This window comes from Hypanus sabinus, chromosome 1, assembly GCF_030144855.1.
Source record: "Hypanus sabinus isolate sHypSab1 chromosome 1, sHypSab1.hap1, whole genome shotgun sequence".
Taxonomy (NCBI): Eukaryota; Metazoa; Chordata; class Chondrichthyes; order Myliobatiformes; family Dasyatidae; genus Hypanus; species Hypanus sabinus.
In genome coordinates, this window is record NC_082706.1 from 156,478,528 (window position 1) to 156,497,068 (window position 18,541).

Consider the following 18,541-nt stretch of genomic DNA (forward strand, 5'->3'; position numbering starts at 1 on the left):
CCCCAGGAAGTAGAGATGGCTCTGACCCTTCTCGTAGACAGCCTCAGTGTTCTTTGACCAGTCCAGTTTATTGTCAATTCTCATCCCCAGGTATTTGTAATCCTCCACCATGTCCACACTGACCCCTTGGATGGAAACAGGGGTCACCAGTGCCTTAGCCCTCCTCAGGTCCACCACCAGTTCCTATCAACAAATTGCTTTTAATCACAGTTCAATCTCACTATGATCATTTAGGGCTCTTGTTTCATGTCATAAGGACCCCCATTAATGATATAATTTATATTCCTGACATTCTGCTGGATTTCAGAAACTGAGAAATGAAAATTAAATCTATAAAACCTCATTACTGTAAATCACAACCTTTTACATTTCCTTATTTACCTTTCATATTCTTCCTTTTATGGTGTTCCACTCCATTTATTTCTCACTGTTTCTACTTTCAAGTTTCATAATTTAAGGTCAGCTGATTGGAAATGTTTGTTTAACTCACTAAACAGTCATCAAGTTGCATCGCTAGCATTTTTCATAGAATCACAGGGCATAGAAATGGACCCTATCAGTCTATCTCTTCCATGCTGACAATGATTCCTATGTATGCTAATCTGATTTGCCAGCACTAGGCCTCTATCCCCCACTGTGTGTCACTGACACATTTTGACCCTCATAACTCTCTCCAATGAAACTATTTTTAATGAAACCATTAAATCTGGCTTAGCATTCACATTACTTACTTCTGTTGCAATTTAAAAGAAAAATACTACAAATCAGGAAAAAAACAAAATGATGAAAGCAGCAAGTTAAGGAGCAGGTATGTAGTTAGCATTTAAGGTCAATGTCTTTTTACCAGTTTCTGATGAAAATTCAATGGCCTGAGAGTGTATTTCCAGCTTTTTCCCTCTGTAATACCTGTTGCAGTTTCATGTATTTAGTTGTTTACCGTTGGTGTTTGTGTATGATTTTTGAGCATCAATCCACATTTTCCTAGAAGATCTGTGGATAAAAATATGTAGAGAGCTATAAAGAACGCTCAGGTTTTCTTCACTAATGCATATCTGAAAAGAAGGATGTGATGACAAAGTTCATTATGTACACTATCAACAGTTTTCTTTCAGTACTTATTATAAAAAAGGATTAAAATACTGGAAACATCATATAGACAAATGGATACAGAAGGCATTTGTGGATTTTAATCAAATGGATTGCCTGGTTATTTTAATCTATTTTTTCAGGTACTTCAAGAGAGTGTAGGTCATCTCGTGCTGACATCATGCTCCCAACATCTTGCATGAGAGACCACCCTTTAGATATGAGCAATGAGTATTCCCAGGTGATTTTGTTGTGGGAAACCTGAAATAGTCCAATCATTTACTCTTATGCCACACAGCACAGGCCACACCTCTGTCTTCATAATGCAAACCTTGCTTGTTCCTGAATCAGCCTATTGCATTTAGCAGTAGTTGGAATTCAATTACATTTTATATAGGCCACAAAATGATGACATGCTTTTTTTTTGAATCGCTTAAATGTTCAGCAGTTCGACTTATTTAAAGCCACATCTAAAGAACATTACACTTTGCTGAACATTCACAGAAAAAGCTGCCAAATTTATACTTAATACAGCCTTCAACTGAAATATTAGATTACTCAAGAGGAATTACGTTCTATGATGAGTATTGCAAAGGCAGGCAGTGAGTGTATTATACTGCTGAAGATTCCCCAGATAAAGACCTTTGAGATCTGAAGTATAGCAACACATTTTGCTCACTAAACTGTCCAAAATTTATTTCAAAACGTTCTTCTCACTTCAACAATTCCATTGCATGGCATCAGCAAAGATCCATGACAGCAGATAATTTGGCAGGAGCAGTAAATTCTCCAGAGTATTTTAGACTGTGTAAGTCATTATCTAACATTCCATACAGTGCAACACACTTTGTATCCAAAATTTTGCCAAGCCATCTGTTCACAGAGCAGCCAAAACTCCTCATATTGGATGTCAACCAAATTATCTTAGAGCTGTGGGCTTAAGTCAATTGAATGGAGTTGTTTTGGTTATTTAATATTTTTATGTGAGAAAGTAGATTTATTAAATCCCTATCAAAGTGGGAACTCTTACACAGAGCTTGTTTTATGTTTTTACACAGAATATTTTATGATTGGTTTACTGTTGTGACATATACAAAGATACAATGAAAAACTTTGTGCACCGTCCATGCAGATCATGCCATACACAAGTATATTATGGTAGTTATAAGAAAATAGAGTGCAGAATATCTTGTTTCAGCTACAGAAGTGCAGTGCAAGTAGACAAATTAGCTTTAATGGCCCTGAAGAGGTAGATTAGGAGATCAAGAATTCATCTACGGTTTACGAGAGGTCCATTCAGGAGTCTGATAATAGTGGGATAGAGGCAGTTCTTGAATCTGGTGTGACAAGCTTTCTGGCTTTTGTATGTGTTACATGACAGGAGAGGAGAGAAATTAGAATGTCCAAGGTGGGTGGGCTCTTTATGTTTGCTGCTTTCCTGATGCAGCAGGTGCAGACAAGGTTAATGGAAGGGAGGCTAATTTGCACAATGGATTGGGCTGCATTCACAATCTTTGCGATTTCTTGTGGTCTTGTCCGAGTAGTTGCCATATCAAGTTGTGATGCACCCAGATAGGATACTTTCTACAATGCACCTATAAAAACTGGTAAGTGTCATTTTGGATATTCCAAATTTCTTTAGCCTTCTGAGGAAGCAGAAGTGCTGTTGTGCTTTTGCTTTGACCACAGCATCCGCAAGGCTAGCACAATGACCAGCTCCTTTGCTGACATTGAAGGAAAGGTTGTTGTCTTCACTCCATGCCACTGGGCTCTCTATCTGTTTTCCATCTCATTGTTGTTTGAGATCCAGCCCACTAGCGGTGTCATCTGTAAGCTTGTACATAGAGTTCAAGCAGAATCTGGCTGCACTGTTAGGAATGTATAGGGAGTAGAGTCAGAGGGCTAAGTGGCCTTGTGGGACACCAGTGTTGAGGATGATCTTGGAGGAGGTGTTGTTACCTATTCTTATTGATTGTCATCTGCTTATCTGGAGGAAGGAGACAAAAGGTCAATTAGGAGAATATCTGACCCATTCATAAGCAAGCACAATACTGCTGACACTGAATATTAAGTGAACCAAAGCATTCTGACAGATGAACATGCTTCGAAAGCTGAAGTGTAGTGCAGTTAATCAAATGTAAGAAACGTTCAGTCATCACTTCAAGTCGCCTCCCCATTTAATATGATCTTGACTAACGTTTGTATTCTCAACTCCACATTTTCACCTTCTGTACTTGCAATAAACTCTCATTGCCTCGTTTATGTATTTTCTTCTAGTGGCGAGGAAGAGAGTTGTAAAAGCTCACAACCTGCTGAAAGAAAACATATCACACAATGCCCTTCTAGATTCTTGTACAAGAGGAAACATCCCCCTGCACATCTACCCCGTCAATACCCCTCTGGATTTTATGTTCCTTATACTCTTCTAAACACTGACAAATATAAACACAGTTAAAACTTTGCTATAAGGATAACTGCTCCAGGAGTCAATGTAGTAAACTTCTGAATTACTTCCAATTGCATAATTATCCTTTCTTAAATACAGTGGTACTCTAGATATTGTGTCCCCATCATTCTATAAAGCTGAAGCTTAACCTCCTCACTTTTACAATCAATACATCTACCTACTCTATTAGCTTTCCTAATTAAATTTGTCAAATCATACCTCAGACACACAAATTTCTTGGTATCTCAGAATTTCATGCTCTTTCATCATTTGAATCATGAGCACTTTTATATTTCATGCCAAAATAGTTCATTTCACAATTTGGTACTTTACATCCCAGATGCTGAATATTTACCCATTCACTTAACTTATCCATATCCCTATGTGGATCACTTAATTCCTCTTTTTAATGAACTTTCGCATATGTCTTTATTTTCAGCAAATTTAGCAGTCTGGTGTTTTCATTTAGGGAAAAGCTTACAAAAGGTTCAAGAAACTAGATACTGTTAGAGCTCTAGAAAATCACAAGGTTGCTAGGAAGGAGCTTCAGAATGAAATTAGGAGAGATAGATGGGGCCATGAGAAGGCCTTGGCAAGCAGGATTAAAGAAACCCCAAGACAAATATGAAGAGCAAGAGGATGAGCCATGTGAGAATAGGACCAATCAGGTGCAATAGTGTAAATATGGAGTCGGAGGAGGTAGCAGAGGTACTTAATGAATACTTCACTTCAGTATTCATAGGGGGAAAGGACCTTGGCAATTGTAGGGATACCTTACAGCAGAATGAAATGCTTGAGCATATAGACATTAGGAAAGAGGATGTGTTGGAGCTTTTGAAAAGCATTAAGTTAGATAAGTAACTGGAACTGGATGAGATGTACCCCAGGCTACTTTGGGAAGTAAGGGAGGAGATTGCTGAGCCCCAGGCAATGATCTTTGCATTATCAATGAGGTGGGAGAGGTTCCTGAGGATTGGATGGTTGTAAATTTTCAAGAAAGGGAGTAGAGATAACCCAGGAAATTATAGACCTGTGAATCTTACTTTAGTGGTGGGCGAGTTGTTGGAGAAGATCCTGAGAGGCAAGATTTATGAGCATTTGGAAAGACATACTCTGATTAAGGCTAGTCAGCATGGCTTTGTCAAGAGCAGGTCGTGCCTTACGAGCCTGATTGAATTCTTTGAGGATATAACAAAACACATTGATGAAGTTAGAGCAGTAGATGTAGTGAATATGGATTTCAGTAAGGCATTTGATAAGGTTCCCTATGCAAGGCTCATTCAGAAAGTAAGGAGGCATGGAATACAAGGAGACCTTGCTTTGTGGGTCCAGAACTGGCTTGCCCACAGAAGGCAAAGGGTGGTTGGAGGTGGTTCACATTCTCCATGGAGGTCGGTGACCAGTGATGTTCAGCAGGGATCTGTTCTGGGATCTCTCCTCTTTGTGATTTTTATAAATGACTTGGATGAAGAAGTAGAAGGGTGGGTTAGTAAGGCTGCTGATGACAAAGTTTGGAGGTGTTGTGGATATACTGGAGGGCTGTCAAAGGTTACAATGTGACATCGAAAGGATGCAAAACTGGGCTGAAAAGTGGCAGATGGAGTTCAACCCAGATAAGTGTGAAGTGGTACATTTAGGTAGGGAAAATTTGAAGACAGACTGGTAATCAATGGTAAGACTTTTGGCAGTGTGAAGAATCAGTGAGATCTTGGGGTCAGTGATCATAGGACACTCGAAGCTGCTGCACAGGTTGACAGTGATGTTAAGAAGGCATATGGTGTGTTGGCATTCATCAACCCTAGGACTGAGTTCAAGAGCTGTGAGGTAATGTTACAGCTATATAAGACATTGGTCAGACCCCACATGGAGTACTGTGTTCAGTTCTGGTCACCTCATTACAGGAAGCACGTGGATGCTATGGAGAGAATGCAAAGGAGATTGACAAGGATTTTGCCTGGATTGGAGAGCAGGCCTTATGAGAATAAGTTGAGTGAACTTTGCCTTTTCTCCTTGGAGCGACAGAGGATGAAAAGGTGACCTGATGATGAGAGGCATTGATCGTGTGGATAGTCAGAGCTTTTTACCCAGGGTTGAAATGGTTAACACAAGGGGCCATAATTTTGAGGTGCTTGGAAGTAGATACAGAGGGGATGTCGGTGTAAGTTTCTCATACAGAGACTGGTGAATGCATGAAATGCACTGCCGGTGACGGTGGTGGAGGTGGATAAAATAGGGTCTTTTAACAGACTCTTAGATAGGTACATGGAGCTTAGAAAAATGAAGGTTATGCAGCAGGATAATTCTAGGCAATTTCTAGAGTAGGTTACACAGTTAGCACAACATTGTGGGCCAAAATGCCTGTAATGTGCTGTATAAGACCATAAGACATAGGAGCAGAATTAGGCCATCTGGCCCATCGAATCTGCTCTGCCATTCAATCATGGCTGTTTTTTTTCCCTATCTCCTCCTCAGCCCCAATTCTCGATCTTCTCCCCATAACCTTTGATGCCATGTCCGATCAAGAACCTATCAATCTCTGCCTTAAATATACCCAACGACCTGGCCTCCACAGCTGCACATGACAACAAATTCCACAAATTCATCAACCTTCAGCTAAAGAAATTCCTCTGCATCTCTGTTTTGAAAGGGCACCCCTCTATCCTGAGGCTGTGCCCTCCTGTCCTAGACCCTCCAGCATAGGAAACATCCTTTTCACATCTACTCTGTCTAGGCCTTTCAACATTCAAAAGGTTTCAATGAGATTCCCCCCTCATTCTTCTGAATTCCAGTGAGTACAGGCCTAGAGCCATCAAAGGTTCCTTGTATGATAACCATTTCATTCCTGGAATTATCCTTGTGATCTTCCTCTAAACCCTCTCCAATGCTAGCACATCTCTTCTAAGATGAGGGGCCCAAAATTATCACAATACGCAAGGTGAGGCCTCAGCAATGCCTTATAAAGCCTCTGTAGATTTCCATATTATACATCATGTTAAACACTTTGAAAGATTGTAAAAAATAGTTACTTTGAACATTGAAGTCAAGGCCTGTGGTACACCAATCATTACCACTTGACAACAAGAAGAAATTCCATTTTGCCTGATGTTAGTAGCTGGTTACCCAGTCAATCTTCATTCACCAATATTTGAACTCACACACTATCAGCTTCTATTTTCTGCAATTAATTTTCCCTTGGCTCATTGTATGTGGAATCATTTCTGTAGTTAATTTTTTTTGTCACAAATCTGAAAATTTATTGCAATGTATCACTTCTTTCATTTGGCTCCTAAACAATTTTATTACTGTAATACTTTGTGTACACATTTATAGTTAACTGTAAATTTCATATGTAATTTTAAAATTGACCAATACTTATAGAATCCAAGATTCTCTGAGCAGAACAGAAAGAGTCTGAATTGACCTTGTGGATTGCAAATAGCATTGATGCCTCTGCAGTAATGACTCTAACCAAGTGAGGAGAGAAAGAAAAAGTTGCCTGCTTATTTCCTTGTTGACAACTATCACACCTGATGACTCAAACTGAATTGCAATGTGTTTCATGGCAAAATAGTACTTCGATAAAGAGCTGGTACCAGCAAAGTCATGGTGTTGATGAAGGTGCAGTTAGGAAGGTTAGCCTACAATAACATTTCCTATCACCTTCCTTTCTAATTCCAACACAGCTCATCCTCTACCATCACCACCACTACTGTCCATCACCCACTCCTAGCCTTGCAGAAGATCTGGCTGTCTAAGTTCATTTATAGACAGGGCAGAACATTGTCCACCAAAACAGTTGAGATACAAGTAACCTCAATCTGACCTAATATTTGACATACTTTTGTGTGCATAAATAATAACATTTGTGCATAAAAACTATTTAGCAATTTGATGGTGTGAAAGTAATGACTGAACAGGTTCCTCTAAATAAGAAGTCATCTTATTTTTAATCTAATCTGCAGATATCTGCATGAATAGAAGTTAATCCAGGAGCCATTCTCCTTATGCACCTACTACAAAACATGGCACAGTTTTAAGAAGTAATTTTTGTAAAATGGAACATTGAATTGTCTTTTTCAATGGATATAACAATAAGGAAAGCATTTACATGCTAATGAAAATAGAGCTGGGCGTGGGGTGGGGAGGAGAACTCTATGAAAGAGCTGAACAACCACAATGGGTTAAACACTCTTTCTGTACCAGTCCGTGTGGCTCCATGCATGTTTAATTAACTTCACAATTCAATTAACAATGTCAGCTCAGACTTGCTGTTGTGTCTACTTTACCCATATGAGAGGTTTGATATACTGGAGACCTCTTGAACCCAGCCTACTGGAATTCAATGGAATTGTTCAGGATTGATGTAGGCACTGGAACCCCAATTACAGCTCTTATTATATCCCAGGTTATTGTGTCATCCTTCTAAATCTATTAGGCAGCAGGTTTTCAGTCTGAGTATTTTTCTCTCATATTCCATGGAGTATTTTTCATCTAGTGATGAACGATATTTTTTAATTAATTCTCAACTGTTTTAGCATTTAGTATCATTAAGAACCAAGAGTGAGTATAACATACCTTGTATATCAATTTGCACCAACTGAAACATATTCTGCTGATTCATCAATCACAAGTGATAAAAAGAAATCCTGAGAACTATGGAAAGCAAAGAATCTTTTCCACCACTACTGTCAATCTTATTGATGTCTCTTCAAGGAAACACCATGAATGGAGAGCTCTCAACAAGTATAGCAGAAAAGTTACTAGCAAAGCTTAATAAAATGGAAATATGAAGAAAAATCTTTTTAAAATGGCAAGAGAGATATTGGTTAGATAGCCAGTGTTGTTTTGCAGAACCAACTCAGTAAGCTTAAAAATGAGTTGGCAAACCAGATGCTACAATATAGGGCAATGTGCATGTTGAAAAATGGAAACATCAAGCTACAGATAGGGTTAAGCAACCCATAACCAATATATTTGATGAAATTGCTGGAGTTCTATGCCCATCTAGATATGGATGATGGTGGGTAACTAAATATATTTAATGATATGGGCTCCATCAACCTCAAGGGAAGAGAATTCCAGAGATTTATTACCTTCTGACAGAAGAAATTTCCATACACTTCAGTTTTAAATAAACGACCCTTTATTATGTCGCTACTTCCCCTTGTTCATGGCTCTCCCACTAATGATAACATCTTAACATCTCTCCTGTCCAGCCTCCTAAGGAAATTAGTAGATCCTCCATTGATCAGCATTGAATATGAATGTTGCATCCGAGCTGCCTATGCAAATCAGTACACAAGGCCAGGGTAGTACAATATGGAGAGAAAGTTGTTGCTTATGTAGCAGGCTGTCCCTCTCCACACAACTGATGAATCCAAAGGAACAGCAGAGGTTGATATGGCACCTGTGATATTGCAGGAGTTGCCAGTCAGTGTTGAACTCCTCATAGTGACTTCAGCTCCATAGTTTTCCTTAAGGTTTACTCTTGAAGCCTTCCCAGTGAGTGGATATAGCCACAAAGTAGCAGAGATTTAAAATCAGAGTTTTCCTTCTAGATGAGCTGTCAACTACAGATGACAAGCCTCTACTGCCTGAAAAGCTGGTTTTAAAGAGTTCGTAACCCACCTTTGCCCCTTCTTGTGTCAGCAGAACTAGGTCCACTGGACTAGTAACTAAACCACATGTGAAGGCCAGGAGCTGGGCAGTTGTCAGAGACTATTTGAGGTGCATGCTATTTGAGGCAACCTCTCTCACCTTCCAGGTAGACTTCACCTCTGACCCATGCTTGGACATGCTATGCCGAGGTATGGATATTAGTAACCAGATTATTGAGATAGGTAGGAAAAGGGATGAGATCCTGAAGAGAGAATTTAGGGAGTTAGATAGAAGGTTGAAAAGCAGGAGCTCCATGGTAGTAATCTCTGGAGTGCTGCCTGTGCCAAGTGCCAGTGAGGACAAGAATAGGATGAGTTGCAGGAGGCAAGTAGCTGGGTGACTGTCAGGAGGAATGGAAACGTAAATAGGCAGTTAGAGCAGAGCACACCTCTGGCCATTCCCCTCAAAATCAAATATCACGCTTTGGATACTTTTGTGGGGAATGACCTCCCAGGAGAATGCCATGGTGACCAGGTTACAGGCACTGAGCATTAGTCTGTGGTGCAGGGGGAAGAGAGAGAAGAAGGGAGTGGTAGTGATAGGGGTCTCAATAATGAGGGGAACAGACAGGAGATTCTGTGAGCATGTACAGGACACCCGGATGGTATGTTGCCTCCCAGCTGCCAGGGTCAGGGACATCTCAGATTGCATCCACAACATTTTGGAGAGGGAGGGAGAGCAGCCAGATATCTTGGTACATGTTGGTACCGATGACATAGGAAGGAAAAACAAACAGGTCCTGAAAAGAGATTTTCGAGAGCTAGGTAGAAAGCTGAGAAGCAGGACCTCTGGGGTAGTAAGTTCTGGATTGCTGCCTGTGCCACACGCCAGTAAGGATAATTTGGCAGATAAATGCATGGCTGAGAAGCTGGTGCAGGGGTCAGGGCTTCAGATTATTGGATCACTGAGATCTTCTGGGGAGGTATAACCTGTTCAAAAGTGACAGGTTGCACCTAAACCTGAGGGGGACCAATATTCTCACAGGCAAGTTTGTTAGAGCTGATGGAAAGGCATTAAGCTAATTTAACTAATTTTAACTAAAACTAAGAGGGATGGGAACCAAAGTGATGGGACTCAGGATAGGACGGATGGTAAAAAAGTAAAGATAGTGTGCAGTTACACTGTCAGGAAGGGCAGGCAGGTGATGGGACATAGTCACAGCCAACAGGGTGAGTATCAGTACATTAGGGATGCAAAATCAACAAGGGTAGCAAATACGGTACTCAAGGTGTTGTATCTCAATGCGCGTAGTATAAGAAATAAGGTGGATGATCTTGTTGCACTATTACAGGTTGCCAGGTATGATACTGTGGCCATCACTGAATCATGGCTGAAGGATGGTTGTAGTTGGGAACTGAGTGTCCAAGGGTACACGTTGTATCAGAGGGTGACAGAGGGGGTGGTGTGGCTCTAGTGGTAAGGAATGGCATCAAATTAGTAGAAAGATGTGACACAGGATTAGAAGATGTTGAATCCTTGTGGGTTGAGTTAAGAAACTGCAAGGGTAAAAGGACCCTGATGGCCGTTATATACAGGCCTCCCAACAGTGACTGGGAGGTGGATCACAGATTACAACAAGAAATAGATAAGGGCGTGTCAAAAGTTATGATAGTCATGGGAAACTTTAACATGCAGGTCGATTGGATAATCAGGTTGGTGATGGATCTCAAGAGAATAACTTTGTTGAATGCCTAAGAGATAGCTTTTTCGAGCAGTTTATCGTTGAGCCTACTCGGGGATCAGCTATTTTGGATTGGGTGCAATGCAATGAACCAGAGGAGATTAGGGAGCTTAAGGTAGAAGAACCCTTAGGAACCAGTGATCACAATATGATTGAGTTCAACTTGAAATTTAATAGAGAGAAAGTGAAGTCTGATTTCAGTGGAGTAAGTGAAATTACAGTGGTATGAGAGAGGAATTGGTCAAAGTAAATTGGAAGGAGCTGCTGGCAGGGATGTCAGCAGAGTAGCAATGGTGTGTATTTCTGGTAAAAATGAGGAAGATGCAGTACATGAGTATTCCAAAAATGAAGAAATACTAAAATGGCAAAATAGTACAACCGAGTCTGACAAGGGAAGTCAAAGCTATTGTAAAAGCAAAAGAAAAGGCATACAACAAAGCAAAAATTAGTGGGAAGATAGAGGATTTGGAAGTTTTTAAAAACCTACAGAGAGCAACTAAAAGAATCATTAGAAGGGAAAAGATGAAGTATGAAAGCAAGCTAGCAAATAATATCAAAGTGGATAGTAAAAGATTCTTCAAGTATGTAAAAAATAGAGAGATGAGAAAGGATATAGGACCACTAGAAAATGAGGCAGGAGAAATAATAACAAAGGACAAGGAGATAGCAGACGAACTAAATTAGTATTTTGCATCAGTCTTCACTGTGGAAGACACTAGCAGTGTGCCAGATGTTGTAGTGTGTGAAGGAAGAGAAGTGGGTGCAGTTACTATTAAAAGGGAGAAGGTGCTCAAAAAGTTGAAAGACCCAAAGTCACCTGGATCAGATGAACTGCACCTAAGGGTTCTGAAAGAGGTAGCATTAGGGATTATGGCAGGATTAGAAATGATCTTGTGCAGAACACCCTAAAATTTAATTTGCAGGTTGAGTCAGTGGTGAGGAAGGCAAATGTAATGTTGGCATTCATTTCAAGAGGTCTAGCATACAGGAGCAGCGATGTGATGCTGAGGCTCAGGTGAGGCCTCACCTTGAGTATTGTGAACAGTTTTGGGCTCCTCATCTGAGAAGAGATGTGCTGGCATTGGAGAGGGTCCAGAGAAGGTTCACAAGGATGATTCCAGGAATGAAAAGGTTATCATATGAGGAAAGTTTAATGGCACTGGGACTGTACTTGCTGGAACTTAAAAGGATGAGGAGGGATCTCATCGAAACCTTTTAAATGTTGAATAGCCTAGACAAGGAAGATGTTGTAAGGATGCTTTCCATGGTGGGTGACTCTCGGACAAGAGAGCACAGCCTTAGGATAGAGGGGCATCCATTCAGAACAGAGATGCAGAGGAATTTCTTTAGCCAAAGGGTGGTGAATTTGTGGAATTTGTTGCCATGTGCAGCTGTGGAGGCAGGGTAATTGGCTGTACTTAAGGTGGAGATTGATAGGTTCTTGATTGGATATGGCATCAAAGGTTATGGAGAGAAGGCTGGGAAATGAGGTTGAGGAGGAGGGAAAAAAAGGATTAGCCATGTTTGAATGGCGGAGCAGACTCGATTGGCCACATAGCCCAATTCTGCTCCTACGTCATATGGTCTAGGATGACTTGAAAGATGAATGAATGGCTGAGGAACTGGGCCTTCAGATTTCTGAATCATTGGGTAGAAGGTATGACCTGTACAAAATGGACAGGTTACGCGTCAACCCCAGGGGGACCAATATCCTTGCAGGCAAGTTTACTAGAGCTCATGGACAGGGTTTTCAACTAATTTGGCAGGGGGGTGAGAACCAGAGTGATAGGGCTGTGGATGGGATAGTTGGTATACAAACAAATGCAGTGTGTACTGAGAATGTGAGGAAGGACAGACAGATGATGATAAGGGCAAAATAGCAGTCAGTGGGATGAGTGTAACATGGGGACAAAATCATAAAGAGTGATGAATACAGGAGTGAAAGTGCTATATTTGAATAGGTGCAGTATTTTAGATGATCTTATAGCACAGGTAGAGATTGTCAGGTTTGATATTGTGGGTATTGCTAAGTTCTGGCTGAAAGAAGCTTATAATTGGGACCTTAACATCCAAGGATACACATTGTATCGAAAGGACAGCCAGTTAGGCTGAGCAGTTGGCGTGACTCGGTTAGTAAAAAAATTAATCAAATCCTTAGAAAGAGGTGTCATAGGATCAGAAGATATAAAAACCTTGTGGGTGGAGATAAGAAACTGCAAGGGTTAAAAGTCCCTGATGGGAGTTATATACTGGCCTCTCCCATACAGTAGCCAGGATGTGAGGTACAAATAACAATGGGAGGGAGAAAAGGCATGTTAATATCCAAATACACTGCAAAAATCAGGTTGGTGCTGGATCCCAAGAGGGAGTATTTATAGAATGCCCATGAGATGGCTTCTTAGAGCATTTTTGTCGTTGCTCCAACTATGGGAAAAGATATTCTGAATTGGGTGTTGTGTGATGAACCGGACTTAATTATGGAGCTTAAAGTACAGGAACCTGAGAAGTAATGATCATAATATGAGAGGAAGAAGTTAAAGTCAGATGTACCAGTATTACAGTAAGTAAAGGAAATTATAGTGTCATGAGAGATGAGCTGGCCAAAGTTGGTTGGAAGGGGACAGTAGTAAGGATGACAGCAGAACAGCAATGCCTGGAGGTTCTGGGAGCTATTCAGAAGGCATGGGATAGATACATAGCCCAAAGTAGAGGAAGCATTCTAAAGGCAGGACAAAATGATGAAACTGTGGCTGACAAGGGAGGTCAAAGGCAACATTAAAGCAAATGAGAAGACATATAATAGAGCAAGAATTAGTGGGAAGTTACAGCATTGGGAGGCTTTAAAAACCAACAAAAGCCAACTAAAAATACCTTATGAGGGAAAAGATGAAATATAAAGGTAAGCTAACCAATAGTATCAAAAAGGATACCAAAGGTTTTCTCAGATGTATAAAGAGTAAAACAAGGACAAGGGTAGATATCGGACAGCTGGAAAATGACACTGGAGTGGTAGTAAAGGGGGAAAAGGAAACGGCAGATGAACTGAATAAGTATTTTGCATCAGTTTTCACTGTGGAAGGCAGGAGCAGCAAACTGGAAGTTTGAGATTGCCAGGTGGCAGAAATGATTGCGGTTGCTAGGGAGAAGGAGTTTGGGAAGCTGAAAGGTATGAAGTTAGGTATGTTACTTGGATCAGAGACTACACCCCAGGGTCCTGAAAGAGGTAGCCAAAGAGATTGTGAAGGTATTAGTAATGATTGTTCAAGAGTCACTGGATGCTGGCATGGTTCTAGAGGACTGGAAAGTTGCAAATGTCACTCCACTCTCCAAGAAGGGAGGCAGATGAAAGGTAATTTTAGGCCAGTTAGACTGACCTCAGCAGCTGCGAAGATGTTGAAGTTGATTGTTAAGGGTGAGGTCTCAGGGTACTTGGAGAACATGATAAAATCTTGCCTGAGAGATCTTTTGGAATTCTTTGAGGAAATAACAAGCAGGATAGAAAAAGGAGAATCAGTGGATTTTGTGTACTTGGAATTTCAGAAGGCCTTTGACAAGGTGCCTCTCATAAGGCTACTTAACAAGGTAAGAGACTATGGTATTACAGAAAAGATGCCAGCATGGATAGAGCATTGGCTGATTGGCTGGAGGAAAAGGGTGGGAATTAAAGGAGCCCTTTCTGGTTGGCTACCAGTAACTAGTAGTGTTCCACACGAATCGGTGTTGGGACCACTTCTTTTTATCTGGATGACAGAATTGAGGGCTTTGTGACCAAGTTTGTGGACAATAGCAAGGATGAAATGCTGAGGCTTTAAGAGGCACTAGTTAGGCATCATTTGGAATATTGTGAGCCATTTTGGCCCTCTTATTTAAGAGAGAATATGCTGACATTGGAGGAGGTTCAGAGGAGGTTCACGAGAACAATTCTGAGAATAAAAGGGTGATCGTATAAGGAGTGTCTGATGGTTCTGGGACTGCATTTGCTGGAATTTTGAAGAATAAGTGGGGAATCTCATTGAAAACTATTGAAATGCTGAAAGGCCTAGATACAGTGGATGCCTCCTATAGTGGGAGAATCTAGGACCAGAGGGCACAGCCTCTGAATAGAGGGACATCCACTTAGAACAGAGATGGGGAGGAATTTATTTAGCCAAAGGATGGTGAATCAGTGGAATTTGTTGAAAAAGGCAGCTGTGGAAGCCAGGTGACTGGGTATAATTAAGCAAAGGTTGATAGATTCATGATTAGTCAAGGCATAGAGGTTACGGGGAGCAGCCAGGAGAATGTGGTTGAGAGGGAAAATGGATCAATCATGATGAAATGGCAGAGCAGACTTTATCAGTCCTGATGAAGGTTCTCGGCTCAAAATAGCATGGTTGCTGCCTGACCTGCTGAGTTCTTTCAGCATTTTTTGTGTTTTGCTGATGAAGTTTCCATATTGTGTAGATTTCAATGTTGTATGTAGACTGATATCTATTTTGCACATCCCTTATAGTACTATTCCTTCAAATTATACAAAAATATAAAAGATTATTCAAATAAATCATCATTTTAAATATGTTCATTTTGTAATGTAGCCATACCTTGTCGTGATTAATGTTAAGATGGTAACCCACCATGTAATTGTAATAATTAAATTTTCTGTGTTTTATTATTTATACACAGGACATATCATCTTTGTGTAAACAAATAATTGTTTTTCTGACTAGCTGATGATTGTCCAAGCCTCTGGAGAAATCTGTATGGCAATGTACGTTGCTGATGCTGCGGGCAATGTTCAGGAATCACTGACTGAAGACACTACAAAAAATGCATGTGGAAGAAAAACTGTTACCCATACAGACGAAGGTGAGTAAATGGCTCGTGCTTTGGTTTAGAGAGCTAAAGACCATCTAAACTTTCTGAACTGGTACTCGCTGAAGCTCTGCTCGAATATTTAGGATTGGTTTCTGCAGTCAGCAGCAAAGCAATGGTGCTCTCTACTGATCTGCAAAGAAGATGTCAGCAAAAATCTAGTTATCTTCCAGTTGTTACTCAGCACCAGCTCTTTGAGTTCAAGCTTACCAGCAACAGTGATGTTGTAATAAAAGCTGAGCAACTAATGCATTAAGGTATTTTCTCAGGTAGCAAATTAGTAAATAAAAAATGACAAACTAAACAACAAACTTGTGAAATATTTCAGAGCAAGAGTATTATGGATTCAAAGAATCTTGCGAGTGTACAGCACATAAACTGGCCCTTCTGCCCACCTTGTCCATCATGTGTCTGTCTGTCTGTACTAAGCTTGTTTATTGGTATTTGGTCCATAGCCTTCCAATCATGGGCAATTCAAGTTCTTGTCCAAATACTTCTTGAATGTTATGAGAATAACTGCCTCCTAAGAGGAAAATTGGATCAGCGATGATGAAATGACAGAGCAGACTCGATGGGCCAAATGGCCTAATTCTGCTCCTATATTTTATGGCCTTATGGTCTATGGTCCTTCACCCACTGGTACAGTGTATTCCTGATTCTATCTACCCTCTGGTGAGATTCCATTTAACCATTTACAGGATGGTAGCATAGCAGTTAGTGTAATGCTTTACAGTATCAGAATTCAGGAAATTGGGGTTCAATTCCCCCCCACTGTCTGTAAGGAGTTTGTATGTTCTTTCCATGACCCCATGGATTTTGTGTGCGCCGGTTTCCTCCCACATTCCAAAGATGTACGGGTTAGGGTTAGTAAGTTGTCGGCATGCTACGCTGGCGCAGGAAGCATGGTGACAGTTGCAGGCTGCCTCCCAGCACATCCTCAGGCAATGCTGGTAACTGAGACAAATGACACACTTCACTGTGTTTCGGTGTACATGTGACAAATAGAGTTAATCTTCAGATCTTCATGCCATTTATAGGGAGACCTTCCTAATTATAAACTTCATCTCTGCCCATCATAACTTTGTATATCACAAATAGCACCCACTACCACCTACCCCTCAGTCTCATCACTTCAAGGAAAACAAATCCAGACTATCCAGTCTCTCATTTGTTAAGCACTGTCCTAGGCAACATCCTTGGCACCTTTTCTTTCCTTTCTGTGGTGACCAGAACTGTACACAATTCTGCAGCTGTTAGCCTGAACCACAATTGTTTCCCATAATCTCCTTACCAAACACATTACACCTTCAAAGGCTTGTAATTACCTGACTTATCTTTGCTGCCCTTCTTGAAGAAGGGCAACATTTTTTTTCCTCCAGTTACCTGGAACATGACTCAGAACAGCAAAGATTTAAAAATCTCTGCTGGCCCCAGCAATGTCCTTCCTTGCGACCTGGGAAACATCTCACCAGGTTCTGTGGATTTACCAAACTTTAAGCCTGCAAACTTATCTAACAGCACTTCCTTTGTAATATGGTCTAGATTTTCATTGTCTTCCCCAACTCTTCTCTGAATTCTCCAGCTACAATGTTCAGCTACTGAATGAACGTAAATGAGAAAATTCATTGAAGATGCGACCAATCTCCAAAAGTTCCATTCACAATTTGCCATTTTAGATCATAATGAACTCTTTTCTTTTCCCTAGTTACCCTCTTACACTTAATATAGAATACTTTGTGATTTTCCTGAATATTGTATGCTAGTAACATTTTGTGTCCCATCTTTGTCTTCATAATTTTATTCTTAAGTCCCCTCCCAATTACTGTCTGTACCACTGAAAGGAATCTTCCATTTTCAGTTCTGTGTACTTGTCATTGTTTCTGTTCTATATCCAGTCCTCAAGATTCCTTAACATCCAGAAGGTGTTGGACTTGTCCTCCATACCTATCACCATTATTGGAACATGTTGTCCTGAATTTTCACCATTCCTTTTTCAAATGAGCCCCACTAATCCAATGTGAACCTACTTACAAGTGGTTGCTCCCAGTCTAATTGTGCCAGGTTCTATCTCATGATATTCAGTTTGGCCTTAGCTTCATTCAGGACCTTAATTTTTAGACCACTCTTATCCTTTGGCCACTATATCTATGGCCACTATTTTCAGAATGCTTTCCCACTGATACTTCAAACACTTGCCTAGCTGCATTCAAGGTTAGGCCAGAAATGCCCTTTCTCTTTTAGATTAATCTACATACTGATTTAAAATACTCTCCTAGATGCACTTCTAAAATTCCACCCCCTCTATTCTTTCACAGTAATGTAGTTCCAGTTAATATAGTGCAAGCTGAAATTCTGTATTCTTACAACCCAATTATTCCTGCAGATCTTGTCTGCTCCTCTAATGTCTGCTGACTATTACGAGACCTGGAGTATAATCCAGCAGAAGTGATTGCCCCCCCCCCCCACATTTTCATTGCTGAGCACGATCCATAAGACCAGAAGACTTGGGCTTTTTGTGGTGTACTTCTTTAATAGCCTCTCTCATCACTGCAGTAATTGATTCATTAATCAATATTGCAATGCCACCTCCTGTTTTACATCACCTTATCATGCTGGAATTTTGTTCCCTGGAACGTTGAGTTGCCAGGCCTGCCCTTCTTCCAACCTCATCTGATTGATAGTAATAATATCATATTTCCATGTGCTGATTAATGCTCTCAATATTCTGTTACCTTACTGGTAACTCCTTGCATTAAAATAGACATAATTTAGCCTTTAACCATCCTTTATCATGCTCGTGTATGCTCTGTCCGCTAAAC

The 18,541-nt window shown here is 40.5% G+C and overlaps 1 protein-coding gene across 1 annotated transcript in view; it reads left to right on the forward strand.

Moving 5' to 3' along the window:
* myom1a (myomesin 1a (skelemin)) overlaps positions 1-15,660 on the forward strand; it is a 180,343-nt gene extending 164,683 nt beyond the window's left edge. Inside the window, exon 40 of the mRNA XM_059979587.1 lies at positions 15,534-15,660. Coding sequence (XP_059835570.1) covers positions 15,534-15,581 — 48 coding nt within the window. The 3' untranslated portion in view covers positions 15,582-15,660. The remainder of the gene's footprint in view (positions 1-15,533) is intronic.
* The last annotated feature ends 2,881 nt before the right edge of the window (positions 15,661-18,541 follow it).